This window comes from Eubalaena glacialis, chromosome 4, assembly GCF_028564815.1.
Source record: "Eubalaena glacialis isolate mEubGla1 chromosome 4, mEubGla1.1.hap2.+ XY, whole genome shotgun sequence".
NCBI classification, from domain to species: domain Eukaryota; kingdom Metazoa; phylum Chordata; class Mammalia; order Artiodactyla; family Balaenidae; genus Eubalaena; species Eubalaena glacialis.
Genome location: NC_083719.1, coordinates 174,853,710 through 174,869,574, shown reverse-complemented (window position 1 = coordinate 174,869,574; position 15,865 = coordinate 174,853,710). Strand labels below are relative to the sequence as shown.

General features: G+C 57.2%; 3 protein-coding genes across 13 annotated transcripts in view; all 3 read left to right on the top strand.

Moving 5' to 3' along the window:
* Nucleotides 1-5,709, top strand: part of MYO9B (myosin IXB) — an 88,140-nt gene extending 82,431 nt beyond the window's left edge. For 7 of the 11 annotated variants that reach the window (XM_061190276.1, XM_061190272.1, XM_061190278.1 and 4 more), the window contains 8 exons: nucleotides 104-232; nucleotides 432-537; nucleotides 819-950; nucleotides 2,803-2,926; nucleotides 3,433-3,480; nucleotides 3,831-3,973; nucleotides 4,682-4,809; nucleotides 4,930-5,709. In XM_061190276.1, the coding sequence (XP_061046259.1) occupies nucleotides 104-232; nucleotides 432-537; nucleotides 819-950; nucleotides 2,803-2,926; nucleotides 3,433-3,480; nucleotides 3,831-3,973; nucleotides 4,682-4,809; nucleotides 4,930-5,345 (1,226 nt within the window). In that variant the 3' untranslated portion in view covers nucleotides 5,346-5,709. Of the gene's footprint in view, nucleotides 1-103; nucleotides 233-431; nucleotides 538-818; nucleotides 951-2,802; nucleotides 2,927-3,042; nucleotides 3,157-3,432; nucleotides 3,481-3,830; nucleotides 3,974-4,681; nucleotides 4,822-4,929 lie in introns of those variants that run through there. The other 4 variants (XM_061190279.1, XM_061190281.1, XM_061190274.1 and 1 more) reach the window with 3 other exon arrangements.
* A 2,149-nt stretch (nucleotides 5,710-7,858) lies between these two features.
* USE1 (unconventional SNARE in the ER 1) lies at nucleotides 7,859-10,855 on the top strand. The gene is made up of 8 exons (XM_061188680.1): nucleotides 7,859-8,007; nucleotides 8,319-8,368; nucleotides 8,512-8,590; nucleotides 8,679-8,831; nucleotides 9,324-9,336; nucleotides 9,774-9,801; nucleotides 10,233-10,407; nucleotides 10,651-10,855. Exons 1-8 carry the CDS (start codon nucleotides 7,867-7,869, stop codon nucleotides 10,831-10,833), a joined length of 822 nt encoding a protein of 273 aa, XP_061044663.1. The 5' UTR covers nucleotides 7,859-7,866; the 3' UTR covers nucleotides 10,834-10,855.
* Nucleotides 10,856-13,117: 2,262 nt separating this feature from the next.
* On the top strand, nucleotides 13,118-15,342 carry OCEL1 (occludin/ELL domain containing 1). The gene is made up of 6 exons (XM_061188679.1): nucleotides 13,118-13,203; nucleotides 13,554-13,730; nucleotides 13,853-14,052; nucleotides 14,267-14,432; nucleotides 14,668-14,721; nucleotides 14,936-15,342. Exons 2-6 carry the CDS (start codon nucleotides 13,653-13,655, stop codon nucleotides 15,056-15,058), a joined length of 621 nt encoding a protein of 206 aa, XP_061044662.1. The 5' UTR covers nucleotides 13,118-13,203; nucleotides 13,554-13,652; the 3' UTR covers nucleotides 15,059-15,342.
* The last annotated feature ends 523 nt before the right edge of the window (nucleotides 15,343-15,865 follow it).

The following is a 15,865-nucleotide window of genomic DNA, read 5'->3' as shown; positions in this document are numbered from 1 at the left end:
CTGCGGACGGGTAGGTGTCAAGGGCAGGAGGGCGCCGCGTGGGGCTCCAGGCTCAGCCCTCCTGCCTTCCCCGAGCTCACCGGCCGCCGCGCCCTCCCCGCAGACCCCACGGCGGTCAAACTGGAGAACTTTCCCATCCACGCCATCACCGGGGTGCTCAAGCAGTGGCTGCGGGAGCTGCCCGAGCCCCTCATGACCTTCGCCCAGTACGGCGACTTCCTCCGCGCCGTCGGTGAGTCCCACCGTGGTGAGAGCCGGCAGGTGGTCGAGGTCGGGGGTCAGAGCCTCGAGCATGTGCTGTGGCCGGTCAGGGAGGAGGGACCCCCGTGCCCCCAGCTGAGAAACCGGGCCCCAGACAGTGCGAGGCTCCCCGGCGCCCTGGGGCCTGTCGGGTGAGGGCCGCAGGGAGCTGACCCCCGGGACCCTCCTAGAGCTGCCAGAGAAGCAGGAGCAGCTGGCCGCCATCTACGCCGTCCTGGAGCACCTGCCAGAAGCCAACCACAACTCCTTGGAGAGGCTCATCTTCCACCTGGTCAAGCAAGTGCCTGCCCTCCTGTTGCCCCGCTCTCTGGGGGGTGGGATCCCAGCAAGAGCCCCGCCACGGCATTCCCCGGGCTGGCGATCTCTGGTGGCTCCACACCAGGATGTGAGCCCATACTGGGGGGTCCAGGAGGGGGCCCCCGGCTTCTTTGTGGCGCCTCTCCACCCTGCAGGAGCGAGCGTTTCTCACCTGCCGGCTGCGGCAGCACTTTCGCAGGATCTGGACTCTGGGCTTGGGGCTCCCTGTGGCCACCCCCTAACTGCCGCTTGCTGCACAGGGTAGCCCTGCTTGAGGACGTGAACCGAATGTCACCCAGCGCGCTGGCCATCATCTTTGCGCCCTGCCTCCTGCGCTGCCCCGACAACTCGGACCCGCTGACCAGCATGAAGGATGTCCTCAAAATCACCACGTGAGTACCAGGACCGGCTGGCCGCCACCCCCCAACATGCGCTCAGGGCAGCCGAGCCAGGGATCCCACAACTAAAGACGAGAGCCCTCTCCAGAATCCTAGGACTGGCCTGGCCCCAGTAGTGTGTAAATGTGCCTGCAGAGGAAAGTCTAGAAGAACACAGCCCGATCACAACGGCCCCGGGAGGTGTCCTGAGCACTGGGGTCCTGCGTAAACTTCGTTTGGTCTCTCCACCCTTCTTTCTTTGCTAACGAACACACGTGACTTTTGTACTAAAACCGAACTTCTAACAAAGTCTGCGTGTGTGCTGGCTGCTGTGAGCGGCGAGCAGGGCTCTCCTGACAGTCGAGGGACAAGAAGCAGCCTGGCCTCATGGTGGCATCGTAGGGCTCACACGTGCCCAGACCCGGGTGGAGACCTGGCAGCACCTCCTCAAGCAGCAAGAGCATCACTTCTGAGTTCTCTTGAGGGTGAAAAACCAAAAAAGGGGAGAAATCCCTCATCCTCTGTCCAGGGTGAGGGGCAGATGGTGAAGCCCCACATTCCCAGCCTCTGGGAGCAGTGAGAGCCTGCAGCAAACAGAAGCGGTTGTCTCGAGGTTCCTTCTTCCCTGCAAACGATCTTCAAAAGTTCTCAGAAAGTGCCTCAAGGGACTTCCCTGGTGGTCCAGCGGTTAAGACTCCGCGCGTCCACTGCAGGGGGCACGGGTTCGATTCCCGGTTGGGAAATTAAGATCCCGCATACCTCGCAGCACAGCCAAAATATAAAAATTAATTAAGAGGAAAAAAAAACTCAGAAGGAGGTCAGCAGACATCCATCACTAAAAGGACATTGTTTAGACTTCGAGTTGTAAAAATAAGAACCTGGGGACTTCCCTGGTGGCGCAGTGGTTAAGAATCCGCCTGCCAATGCAGGGGACACAGGTTCGAGCCCTGGTCCGGGAAGATCCCACATGCCACGGAGCAACTAAGCCCGTGCAACACAGCTACCCAGCCTGCACTCTAGAGCCTGCGAGCCACAACTACTGAAGCCCACGCACCGCAACAAAGAGTAGCCCCCGCTCGCCGCAACTAGAGAAAGCCCACGCGCAGCAATGAAGACCCAACGCAGCCAAAAATAAATAATAAATAAAATAAATAAATTTTAAAAAAAAATAATAAGAACCTGTCACCCAAGGCGGTTTCAGGAGGCAAAACACAGGAAGGCCCGAGGGCTATGCCTGACAGTGCACACCCCACACCCCGGGCCACACTCAAGAGATCAGTGAACAGCTGCTGGTAAGCAGAGTGGAGGAGAGTCCAGTGTGGCCCTGACACTACCTGGGCAGCGGTATGCTGTTGACGGATTTGCTTCCAGCATGTTCCTTGGGTGTTTTTTTTTTTCTTATGTGGTCATGACAATGGGAAACCTGAGTTATGACTGCCTCTCCATCCAGGCTGAGTCCATCCGGTCCCACCACACCCTCCCTCCCTGCCTCGGTACTGACCACTGAGGCTGGCCCTGACCACTGAGCAGATGTGCCTTGGGTCACAGCGCAGTTCTAGAGCCCTTGGGGCCAGCTGCCTGCAGCCCCTGGGACAAATCACCCAACCTCCATGGTACTGTACTTCCTCCTTCAAACGAGGAGGCTTATTAAGACAAGGATTCAGGCTCAGAGAGGTGGGGTGAGCTACACGAGGTCACACAGTGAACTGGGGCCACGATGGGAGCCACAGCCTGTCCATGGCCCTGCCTGGTCTCTGGGTCTCTGTCTCAGCCACCATGCCCCAGTCTCAGGCCAGCATCTCCCTAGATGCAGGCCCCCGTGTTGACCATACCCCCCGAGGCGGTAGCTGAGTCGCCTTCTCCACAGGTGCGTGGAGATGCTGATCAAAGAACAGATGAGGAAGTACAAAGTGAAGATGGAGGAGATCACCCAGCTGGAGGCTGCCGAGAGCATCGCCTTCCGGAGGCTCTCTCTCCTGCGACAAAACGCTGTGAGCAACGCAGGGCGGGGCTTCAGTGGGGGCGGGGCCTTGTGGGAGTGGGGACCGGTGGGCGGGGTTTGGACATTGGGCGGGGTCTCACTTATCCGTCCCGCACACTCTCCCAGCACACCCTGGGCCACCGACAGCCTGACCTGGGGCCTCGTGGAAGCATGTTTAAGGGCTGATTCCTCACCTCGGCCAAAAGACCACCATCCTAGCTCAGCCTCAAGGCCAGCTGCCGCTCTCAGCAGTGGGGGTCCTGTCACCTACTTGGTGGTGGTCCTGGTCATCCTCCAGCCATGTCCCGGGCTGACCTGGGCCCCGCCCACAGGCAAACGTTCCCACAGCAGAAGTGGCCTCACAGTGGGGGGTAGAGGGATAAGGGGCCGGTCCTGGGCTCCTGTGGGAGGGTCCTGTCCTTGTCCCGACAGTCAGACGTGGCCTTATGCCCATGACTAGCGCCTATGCCCTGGTCATGGCCCTGTGTGGTCACCCACTCTTCATCTCTCCCCCAGCCCTGGCCTCTCAAACTGGGGTTTTCGTCTCCTTATGAGGGGGTCCTGGTATGTACGCGTATGGTGGGTCCTCCTCGCATGTCTCCCAGCGCGGTGCATGCTGGGGTTCCTCTCAACCCCTAGGGTCCTCGTAGGATAGAGCGAGCGTGTCCTAACCTTCTGGAAGTGCATGCTGGGGGAAACCCATTGCCTGCTGATTGCCTGTGCTGAAGATGACTAATGAGCCACGTGCCAGCCACTCGGTCCCTGCATGATCCCCGGAGAAGCCTCTCTAAGCCCAGCCATCCACGTCAGAACTAACCTCCCCCGGAGCTGCTCGCACCACCCTCTCTCCATCCACAAGCACTGACCCCCACCCACCCAGAGGGGCCGGCCAGACCTGCCGCTTCTCTTTGCAGATCAAGAACCCCAAGACCCGGATGAGCAGCAGCGGTGGCCTGGAGGAGCTGGGGGTGCTGCCAGAGGAGGAAGTGGCCGGCGGTGAAGAGGATCGCGAGAAAGAGATCCTAATTGAGCGGATCCAGTCCATCAAGGAGGAGAAGCAAGTGTCTCTCCGAACCCTTGCCACACTCGGCCGCCCTGTCCAGCCCCCATCCACTGGCCCCCCCCTCTATAGGGGATCTGGCTGTTAGGAAGCTGATGGGCTAGGCTCAGTCCCGCGGTCCAGTGCCCACCTCACAGGGTGCTGCTGTCCTAAAACACAGCCTAAGCTCGTTAAACCCCCTGCTTGACCACAGGGAATCACAGTGGCCTATAGGGAGAGAAGGGAAACAGAGGGGTGATGCCTGAACTTTGTCTTAAAGTTGGCCTTAGCTAGGGCGATCCACCAGTTTGTTGTCCGGTCAAGATAGAAGTATGAAGGGAGATGCTGTTTAAAAATTATGCCAGGAGAACAGGTGTAATCCAGGCCCCCTGGGCATCCTAGTCTTAGGAATAGGGTAGGGCACTCCAGGCAGAGGGAACAACATGTGCAAAGGTCCTGAGGCAGGAGCCCCTCACTAGCTGAGTACTAACTAGGCCAGATGCCTGGCTTCCCTCAGCAGCCTGACACCTTCCTCACATGAGCTTCACTGAGTCAGGGGCATTTTGGGCCAGGTGTGCTTTTGGGGTTGGGTTTGGGGTGCTGGGGGCAGGGAGTCCCCTCCAGGACCAGGATGACCTACTCTGTCCCCTGCTGGCCTGGCACTTTTCCGTGGGGTGGTCTTCCACCATGGAACAGCCTTGGACACTGTGACCCTCTCATCCCCAGGGAGGACATCACGTACCGCCTGCCAGAGCTGGACCCTCGGGGCTCCGATGAGGAGAACCTGGACTCAGAGACATCAGCTAGCACCGAGAGCCTGTTGGAAGAGCGGGCTGGGCGGGGGGCCTCGGAAGGTCAGTATTAAGGTAGCGTCTGCTTTTTTCCTTCCCATGTCCACACCCAGCAGGCCCCCGGGCGAGGGTCCATCTGCCGGCCCTGAAGCTGCAGTAACCCTGCCATCTGTCTCTCAAAAGGGCCCCTCGCGCCTGCTCTCCCCTGCCCCAGCGCACCCACCCCGAGCCCCCTCCCTGAGGCGGCCGCCCCTCCTCGACGAAGGCCGTCGTCCTTCATGACGGTTAGAGTGAAGACCCCCCGGCGGACCCCCATCATGCCCACGGCCAACATCAAGCTCCCGCCCGGCCTGCCCTCCTATCTCCCTGGCCGGGCGCCAGGTGCCCAGGAAGCTGCCACCCCGGTGAGGCGCCGAGAGCCACCTGCTCGCCGCCCAGACCAGGTACACTCTGTGTATATCACACCCGGCACCCACCTGCCCATTCAGGGCCCTCAGGAGCCCCTGGACAAGGACGACCGGCCACCCGGGACCAAGCGGAGGTACTCGGACCCCCCAACCTACTGCCTGCCCCCTGCCTCGGGCCAGGCCAATGGCTGAGGGCCCACAGCTGTCAGAGTCCGCATATCCAAGGACGGCCCGGTGCCAGAGCTGGGTGCCAGAGCTCCAGAGCCAGCATTCAGTGGTCTGAGAAGGATCTGGAATGAAAAGCTCCAAGAGCGATGTGAGGTGGGCACCGACTCCAAGTGAGTGCAGGCAGGGAGAGGCCGGCTGAGGCCCAGCTGCCCTTGCTGAGCCCCTACATCGCACGGAGTCGCCCGCCCAGAGCACCGAATCATGGCGGGCAGCCTGGCATCTCCCACCTCCCCTTTTGTACGTTTTTCTGGTCACTGTTTCTTTGGGCGTGGTTTACATAACTTTAAACTGTAACAGCCTTAACAGAAGACCAAATTGTTTTTTTATATGTGTATGTACAAACTTTTATATTAACGCCCTGCATCTCCCTTATAACCTGGACATGAGTCTTCAGAGTAAAGGCCACACAGCCGCGAAGCTTTGGAGGCTCAGACCCACGCTGAGGGACAGCTCGGGGGACAGTCTGAGGGCTAGGACCCTGCACGAGGGGTTTGAACACTTGTGGCCCCTGACTGCCCCAAGTCTGTCTTGGACTCGTATTCTGGCCCGGCCAGTGGCCACCTGGCCGACGTGCATTTGAGGGAACAGTGAGCCTTCGTGGTGATCAAGACTGTTGGCTGGAGCCAGGACACGAGGTGGTAGGCAGCCTCCACTCCAGGCACCACAGACCTCACATCCCAGGGAGACTCGAAGGTGGCCATCACTCCTTGGTCCACTGTGCCCTGGACACAGGAGGCTGGAGGAGGCCACCCTTGGCACTGCCCGCCCCATGTGACAGAACAGGAGCCCGCAACTCAGGACTGCTCATGGGTGGGGAGGGCAAGGCCTGGGGTTGTATGTCCCTACAAGTCTACAGTGACAGCCTGGACATCTGGCATCTCCGGAGCGGGGCTCCCCTCTTAGGCTCAGCCCACTCTCTGGACACATGGCCCCAGGTCTGGAACAAAAGGCACCCACAGGCCGTGTGAAATTAAAAAACAAAAAGTGCCTGAGAGGTGTCTGCATGCAGTTCCTACTCAGGCCAGCTCCAGGCTGAAAGAGCAGGGGTTGGCGGGTGGGGGTCAGCCCTGTGGCCTCAGCCAAGTGGGGTACAGGGCAGGGATTGGGCCCCTTGCCTGGAGGGAGCTGCCTTGTTTCTCCAACTGACTTTGCTGTTTGTTTGCTGGAATTTCACACATACTTTTCACACAAGGGACGTGGGCTTTACTGGAAGTTCTTTTTATTGATCCAGAAAGCTGGGAAAGCAGGCAGCTCCTGGCAGAGCCACATTCAGTGAGGAGAGCCTGCTGTCCTGGGAGCTGCCTCCTGTCACACCTAGCCTCTCCCCAGCTGGGGCTTAAATGTCAACTGATGGGGCCATCCGCCCTGGGTGGGGCGTGGGGGGTCAGTCCTGGTGGACCCACTACAACCAGAAGCAACACTACCAGCACCACCACCCCCAACCGCCACAGAAGAGCTCCCAGGTTGCAACCAAATGGGCAGTTGTGGGAACTGGCTGGCAGGTGGGTCCTTTGGGGCAGGGGAGTTGGAGACCGTGACAAACCGGAGTTTCAATGGCACATGCAAGGAAGAGTTGGTGGGCTAGTCCAAGGCCACACAGCTGGAGTGGGGCGGGGCTGGGATTCAGACCCTGCCCTGTCTGCCTCTAGAGCCCCCCTTTAGCAATACCCTGAGTTTGGTCTCATCCATGGTACTTTACAGGGCACCAGGCCCACCGGTGTGACCTGGACACAGGTGACCTGAAGGATGGGGAGATGGTTAAGGGCTGCACGCCAGGCTTCAGTCCCTGTGAAGCCCCCATCCTCACCCTGTCCACTCCAGGAGGGGGGACTCGAACAAGGGGCCTTGTCTTCCTGGGGACGCAGTGGGGGTTCCGTCCATGGGGGTCTGGGCATGGGGGGTGACCTCTTGCTCCCAGGTTTAGCCCATGTCACTGCCACACTGCCAGTTTCCCAAGGGAGGAGACAGGTCCAGAAAAACTTAAACGCAGAAGGCCACGGTGGGAGGTGGTGTCAGTCAGGGCTGGGACGGGATATCATAGCTGCAAAAGTTTGGAAATCATAGCCCGTAAGTCTTGGATTCCTAAGTCCCAGGTCAGAGCCTCTCCCCCAGGAGAATCTTCCCCTAGGCTGCCTGGATGCGGAAGAGCTCAGTGTGGGAAGAACCCAGGAAGGAGTGGGGAGCGGGGGAGGAATTTTGAGCAGGGGGGAAGTAATGAGCATGTCACGCGTCGCACGTGGGCCTGACAACGAAGGACTCGACCCTTTCAACCCTTCCGGAAGGGTTAAGATGCTCGCGAGGATAAGCAAGCGATTGAGTCCTGAGTAAATACGGACTGGATGGCGCCTCTAATTGAAACAAGACAAGAGTGAGAGAGCAAACGCCCAAACAAGAACGAGAAAGCCCCAAATAAGAATGAGAGAACAAAACAGGGCACTTCCGCCCGGAAGGAGGCCAACGAAAGGCACTTCCGCCATCTCTTAAGATGGCGCCGGCGGAAGGGGCGGGGTACCGCTGGGTGGTGATGGCAGCGTCGAGGCTGGAGCTGAACCTGGTGCGGCTGCTGTGCCGCTGCGAGGCGATGGCAGCGGAGAAGCGGGACCCGGACGACTGGCGTCTAGAAAAGGTGAGGGAAGCCCGTGTGTCCGCGTAGAGCCCGAATCCCGGAGGGTGGTCCCCGCAGCCGGAGGCCACCGGGCCCGACTCCCCCACCCCGCCAGCCAATGAGGCCACGCTCCTGCCGGTTGGCTCCGCCACGTCCGTTTGCGCTGCTCCCCCACCTCCTCCCTGGGGCTCAGCTGGTCCCGCCTCCTTGATACTTGGTTCCTCCCGTTCCAGCCCCGCCCCCGTCCTGGCCCCGCCCCTTGGTGGCTCTAATCCCTTTGAGCCAGACGGTGGTGGGGGGCACTGGGCTGACACCCCACTTTTCGTCCCCAGTACGTGGGGGCCCTCGAGGACATGCTGCAGGCCCTGAAGGCACAGGCGAGGTGAGTGCAGACCGCCACAAGTGTTCAAATCTGGGGCAGGGAGTAGAGTACCGGATCCCTGGTCTCCAGTCCCTCCCCGCTAAGACCCTTCCCTGAACTGGGTACAGTGGGCAGGTTTTCTTTTTCCTCTTCTCCCCTTCTAGCAAACCGGTCTCCGAGGTAATCAATGAATATTCTCGCAAGGTAGATTTTCTGAAGGGGATGCTGCAGGCAGAGAAGCTGGTGAGTAAGGGGCACCTCTGTCTCCTCAGCCTTCATCATGCTCACCTGGGACCTGCCCCTCTGGTGACCCCTCTGCCCTCTTCTGCAGACCTCCTCCTCAGAGAAGGCACTAGCCAACCAGTTCCTGGCCCCTGGCCGAGTACCAACTACAGCCAGGGAACGGGTACCTGCCACGAAGACAGTACACCTACAGTCACGGGCACGGTACACCAGTGAGATGCGGAGTGAGCTGCTAGGCACGGTAGGGCTCCCTCCCTGGTCCCTGGGAAGCTTCGGTTGGGGACAGGAGTTCAGTGCCTGGGGGTGGCCAGAACAACAAATACTGTCAGGTGCAGGGATCCTAGGGGGCCCAACAGACTCTGCCCTGGACCATGAGAGAAAGCTTCCCAACAGAGAGGCACTGCAGGCAGGGCTTTGCTAGGTGAATAAGAGTTTTGGTACAAGGCAAAAATGGCACATCTCTGCTTAAGCTCCAGAGTTGGCCACACATAGATGAGTTTTTTCATCTGTAAAATAGGACGACAAATGCCTCTATGAGCACTTTATGTGGATCAGCTAAACCCTGCAAAATATGAGCTATTGTTTTCAGTTTGAAGATGAGAAAACTGAGGCTCAGAGGGCACAGGACTTGTCCAGGGTCCTGACTGAGGGTGGGCAGTTTCTGGGAGCAGAGAGAACAGGTCTGGGGGCATGGCAAGGTGGGTGACTTCATGCCTCTCCTTTTTTCCCACAGGACTCTAGTGAAGGTGAGTCATCCTGAGCAGAAAAGGACTCAAGGCCTGGGACAGACGTGTGTCCTTGCTGCCCCACACCTCACGCCTAACCTGGCTCCCACAGGGTCTTCCACAGCCCAGGGAGAGTGTGTCCAGGGGCATTACCGAGTTATGCTTGGAAGCGGTGCCAGGACAGAGGAGGGGCCCCCAGAGGAAACAAAGTTGGACACTCCCAGCCCAAGGGGCCAAGGCTGGCTAGAGGGAAGGACTTGGGACCTAGGGGAGCCCAAATGAGGAAAACTTCCTAGAAGGGAGTACTTTGAAGCCTGATCAGGAGCCCGCCCACTGGGGAGCAGACAAGATGGGAAACGGCATTATGAGTAGCAGACACATCCCAGGCAATGGTCAGGAAGCTGGAAAACAACAAACCCATTCTCTCCTTCTTCCTGCTTGGCCTGTTTTGCTTCCAGAGCCTGAACTGGATGTGAGGAAGAGAACGTGAGTATTTTCAGCCCTTGGGCAGCATTGGGGGCAGGGGGGTTGGACAGACCTTGGGCCACTAAAGCGTCACCACGAAGCATCTAAACCACCAATCAGGGAATTCCCCAGCAGTCCAGTGGTTAGGACTCCGTGCTCTCACTGCCAAGGGCCCGGGTTCAATCCCTGGTCAGGGAACTAAGATCCCACAAGATGTGCGGCATGGCCAAAAATAAAAATTAAAATTAAATTAAAATTAAAAAAATAAACCACCAATCAAAGGCCACTTCTGAGGATGCTCTTCCCAGAAACCAAAGCAAAAAAGGGGAAACAGCCCCAAGCAGGGCAGTGGCTGGAACCACAACCTCTGGGTTCCTTGAGAACATGTTAGTTTCTTCCCTCCTCCCCCCATCCCCCTTCCTACCCACCTGTCTACCCATCTGTGGGGTCAGTGGGGTGGCAGGGCCCAGGCCAGGGGATGAGAAGCAGTCAGCAGCCGAGCTAGACCTCGTCCTGCAGCGACACCAGAACCTCCAGGAGAAGCTGGCAGAGGAGATGCTAGGCCTGGCACGGAGCCTCAAGACCCACACACTGGCTGCCCAGAGTGTCATCAAGAAGGACAACCAGGTATGAGGACTCTGGGAACTCTAAAGCCTCTGCCCTGGGGCATCAGAGAAGGCTTCCCAGCAGAAGGTCTCTATGGCTGGGGCTTGACTGGATGAATAGGAGTTTGGCAGAAGGCAAAAATGGCATTGCCAGCAGAGGAAACAGCACTGGCAAGGGCCAAGAGGTGTAGATTTGCTCCAGTGCAGTAGGAAGAGGCCACACTTGGACCCAGTCCTGTTGACATTCTCCCCACCTCACCCTCAGACCCTGTCACACTCACTCAAGATGGCCGACCAGAACCTGGAGAAGCTGAAGACAGAATCTGAGCGGCTGGAGCAGCACACACAGAAGTCAGTCAACTGGCTGCTCTGGGCCATGCTTATTATCGTCTGCTTCATCTTCATCAGCATGATCCTCTTCATCCGTATCATGCCCAAACTCAAATAAAGACCTGGCCTGGCCCACCTCACCTGTCCTCTCTCTGCCCTCCACCCCTGTCCAGGGGTACCTTTGCGGTGGGCAATGTGATGGGAAGGCCCTTGGTGCCCCTGAGAGCCACAGAGAGCACATGAGCAGGGGAGGAAGGAGGTCAGGCTGGGGTTGGGGGGGGGAGTGACTCAGCAAACCTGCCTCCCGTTCCCCCCTGATACCTACCTCACACTGGACGAGGCAGGGCCCCTAGAGGCCCCAGGAGCTCCCAATCTGATAGAGTCAGAGTCAAACACATTCCTGTGGGGTCAGAGTAAGGTCTGGAGGGTGGGGGAGGAGTGGGGCCATGCGTGGAGGCCAGCCTGGAGGAGGGGTGTCAGTGCTGGGCCTTCCTTGGGATTGAAGGTGATAATTCAGAGACAAGGCTTAGCCCACCCGCTGCCACAGCCTAAGATCTTAGGACATTGCAGATGCTTCACATAGGCATTCAGCAAACACATGAGAATCAGTGGAGACCCTGCCCTGCCCAGGTCATAGTCTGATCATTTCAGACAAGAACTGGGTGGGCATTGGAGTTGGGACCCTGGAAGGGATTATTGAGCACGAGTCCAGGGGAATTGTGGGTCCTGGGCACTGCTTACCCCCACTCCAGATGTCAGGGGCAAAGTCTGTCCGGGGGGTGACTGAGGGAGCTTGGTAAGGAAGAGTGGACAGGAGGCGTCCCAAACCATGGTAGCATGAGCACTGTGGGACATGCACGGGGTTGCCCACGTGGACCCCACCCCCACCCCCACCCCATCAGCATGGGTGTAAAACCACCAGGAAGAGCTTTTAAAAACTCTAGTGGCAGTTTTTACAGCTTTTTTGAAAGCTCTAGTGGCAACTTTTAAAAAATAGATCATAAGGAGGCTCATGCTTGTGACTCAGGGATGGTTCATTATTAGGAAGCATTAGTGGCCACATTAATGCACCAGGAAGCAAAAATCATAGGGTGAAATGGTACTTTGTACTGTTCACAGCATCCATTACTCAAAGTCTCTTAATTAAAAATAAGGAATAGATGAATGTTTTCCTCACTGAACTGAAAAACCTCAAGCCAAAGGCAGTGTTGAGTTTAACGGGCAAATACTCGAAGTTTTACCATCAAAGTGAAGAAAGTGAGGTGGGGATGGGGGGATGCCCACAGTCCACCCACTCCCTCCCTTGATTTAATATTGTCTGGAGATGCTAGTCAATGCAACTAGACAAGAAAAAGAAATGAAATTTTAAAATGAGAAAAGAGGTAAAATTATTTGTAGATGATGCAACCGTCTATATAAAAATATCCAAGCAAACTAACAAAAAGCTATTTCAATAAGAGAATTTAGTAAACCAGCAAGAGACTTAATGAATATTTAAATTAGTATACTATATGCAAAAAAAAATAGCTGCAAAATATATTGGAAGATCCCATTTATAATAGTAGAAGATACACTATCTGGTTAAATTAACATCCTTGATATACAGAAAGCTCCTAAAAATCAACAAGATAGAAAAAAAAAGATTGCAGGAAATAGGAAAAGAAATACAAATGGTTTCTGAATTTTTTCACACACCATATTAGGCAAGATTTAAAACTTTGAAAGTACACTTACAGGAAACTGTGATACCATTGAGGTTGCAAAGGTTGTGGGAAAACCAGCTGATTAGAGCATCAATGGCACAACCTCACTGAGGAAAAACTTGACGGTATTTTTCCAAATTAAAATACACAGGTCCCTTTTGCCCTGGCAATTCCGGGCAATTCCACTTCTAGGAGTTCTACATAATCCTCCACAATCGGCCACAGAAATGTGCACTTGAATCTTTTTTCTAGAGTATTGTCTGTAGTGAGGAAAATGTGTCATTGAATTAGAATCTCTCTGGAAGGAGACACAATTAACTGCTGCCTCTGGGGACAAGGGTGGGTGAGAAATTCACTTTGCCCTACGCCTCTTTTCTATCTGAATTTTCTAAACATGCCTCCAATAATTATTTAAAGAAATATTTTAAAAATATAACCGCTGGAAAAAATACATATAACCTCTGAGTAAATAGATAAATACAAGTTCTCCAAAACCACCAGTTTTTCAGACAAATAAACTGAGGGTCGGAAAGGGTAAGTCACCGGCCCCAAACACACAACAGGTAGCGGTCTCTGTTGGACTCGGGGCAAGGGTGCGGGTCCGCTTTCAGGTTCGCCAAACCCCGCCCCCTCGCCGCCAGCCCCGCCCTATACCGCCAGGCCCCGCCCCCGACCTGCGGAGCGACCCAGCCAGTTGAGTCCAGCCTGTAGTTAATGCACTACACGGACTCGAGCGCCTCTCTTCGGGAGCGGACCCAGACTCGGAGCCCCATACGCTGGGACAGGTGACCCCGGGAGGGAGTGGTTCGTGCGGCCCGCTGCCGGGCCGGAGATCCCGGGGGTCTTCTCGGGGGCGGTGTCCACGGGCTCCACATACCCCTGCGGCAGAGGTTGCGGCCGCGCAGGGGTTAACGCGAGCCAATCCTGGGCTGCGCGGTGACGTAACGGTTCATAGCGCTCTTTCGGGTTACGCACTGGGCGGCGGGGCCTGGGGATCTCTGAAGGCCGATGGCGTGCGTCTATGGAAATGAGGGCGGAGCTGGAGAACGCTTCCGCTGGTGAATTGGCCGCTCCGTGAGCAGCTTCCCCGTGAGTCCTCCCCGCCTCCAATCGCATCCTCCTCCTGTGTCCACAGTCCGCCCGCCGACCACCCCCGCCACGCGCGGGCCACGACTACTCCCGCAGGACCCGCCCACCGGTGCGGGGACGCCCGAGCGGCACCACCCCGAAGCCGATGCCCACCCGGGAGGCCCCGCAGAGCCGCGGCTCCCGGGGGAACTTGCAAACCCGCCCGCCTGGCCCTGGTCCCCCGGTGAGTCTGAACGGGAGGAGTGTCCCCAGGCTGAGCCTAGGCAAAGGATTCATTCCCCCCTGTATAAGGGATCCCGGCTGACCCTCGTTAACTCCAAACCATGATTCCTGCGGCATCTGCAGCGACTGGTGCCTGGAGGCCTCGAACCCAGCGCGGCCCGCCCTCTGTGCCAGCCTCAGCCCGGAGCACACGGGACAAGGCCCAAGAAGATTGTATTCGAGGATGAGCTGCCCTCCCGGACCCTCCTGGGCTCCAAGAAGTCTATTAGAGCCGTCCCCGGGGGACATGTGCCTAGGACCCACCCCGTGCCTGACTATGAGCTGTGAGTGTCCCCCCTGTGGTTCCTGACTTCTGGGAACATGGAAGGAGCACTGAGGCTGGGGCTTTGACAAGTGAATAAGAGTTTACCAAATAGTAAACAGAGCAAAAGGGCATTTGGGGCTAGGAACCCAACATGGACAAAGAAAAATTACACTGATTGGGGAAAAGAGAGGAATTCTTTACACTCATACTCTGACCCCCTGTCAACCTGGTAGTAAGTACCCACCAGTGAGCAACGAGAAGGATCGGAGCCGCTACGCTGCAGTGTTCCAGGACCAGTACCCAGAGTTCTTGGAGCTCCAGCAGGAGGTGGGCTCTGCACAGGCAAAGCTGCAGCAGCTGGAGGCCCTGCTGAACTCACTGCCCCCACCCCGAAGCCAGGTCAGCACCCAGGTGGAAACCCCCATCCTACAACCCTTCCAGGTAGCCCAGGCCTCCGGAAACCCACTGGGTTCAGATCTCTGGGCCTCTTCCTCCTCCAGGCTGGGCGGGCACCACAGCACATGAGCCAAGATCAGCCCTTGACAAGGTCCACTTTGTCTGTCTGAGCCTCAGTTTCCCCATCCCTCCTTGGGTTCTGTGCTCCCTGAGCACCCCCTTCCTTCTCCTTTGGCAGAAGGAGGCCCATGTTGCTGCCCGTGTCTGGAGGGAATTTGAGAAGAAGCAGTTGGTGAGTCATGCCTCTTGAATCCTACAGCCTGTCCTTTGCACCCCCCTGCGCACACACACACACACACACACTCCCATGAGGCTGGGACACGTGTGCCTGCCCAGTTTCAAGGAAAGAAAACTGAGGCTCAGAGAGGAAAATGCAAAAGGTCAAGCAGCTTGAGAGCCATAGGCCAGACTGCCACAAGGACTTACCTGGATCTTGCCCTGCTCAGGACCCCAGCTTCCTGGACAAGCAGGCTCGCTGCCACTACCTGAAGGGCAAACTAAGGCACCTCAAGACGCAGATCCAGAAATTCGATGACCAGGGAGACAGCGAGGGCTCTGTGTACTTCTGAGTGTCCTGGCAAACAGGCAGAGGGAAACGTTGGAGTCGGGGTGCCACCCTGCCCTTGCTTCTCTTCCTACCTCCTGGCCTTAGCTCTTGCTATTGCCCTGCCTGGGGTAGCCGTCCCTGATTTCAGATGCCTTCGCCCTTGAGGCTGAGATCTGATGGTCCCTCCTCCAGGAAGGCTTCCCAGGACCTCCTCCAGGACCCCCATGGAGATCCCAGATCTCAGCCCATCCCCTGGAAGAGGTCCTGCTCTTCATCCCAGTGGAATAAACATTTATTAAATACCGACTGTGTACAGCTGCTTGAAACCCCTGATTTCACTCGTTGTCACCAAAAAATTGTTCTTTCATTTTCCAGAGGAAAAAAATTAAGGGTCTGAGAAAGGGACTTGTCCAGGATCTCTGGGTGAGCTGTGAACCCTAGTCTGTCTGGGGGGGCTCCCTCTCCTCTAAGAGCCTTCAAGTGGGAAGCAGAGGGGCTGACATCTAGCATCACCTCCTCGGCCAGGAGGGTCCCCTGATGTCCACTGCATGCCAGGCCCTGGGTAGGGTGGATGGGACACAGGTAGCACCAGGCTCTGTGTGGGGCCCTGTGATGGTGGCCCAGCAGCTACTTTGAGCCTTGGCCTCCCAGGGGAGCCACAGGGAAAAGGGACAGTCAGGAAGACTGTGGGCAGGGAAGGCAGTGCCAGCCACTGGGTCACAGAGAGGCCTCAGTCCCAGGACTGATCCTCAAGGAACCCATGTCCTTAGGGAAGACAGCCCAGTGTGACAGAGCAATGACAAAGGGCTGGACCCGGACAGCAGAGTCC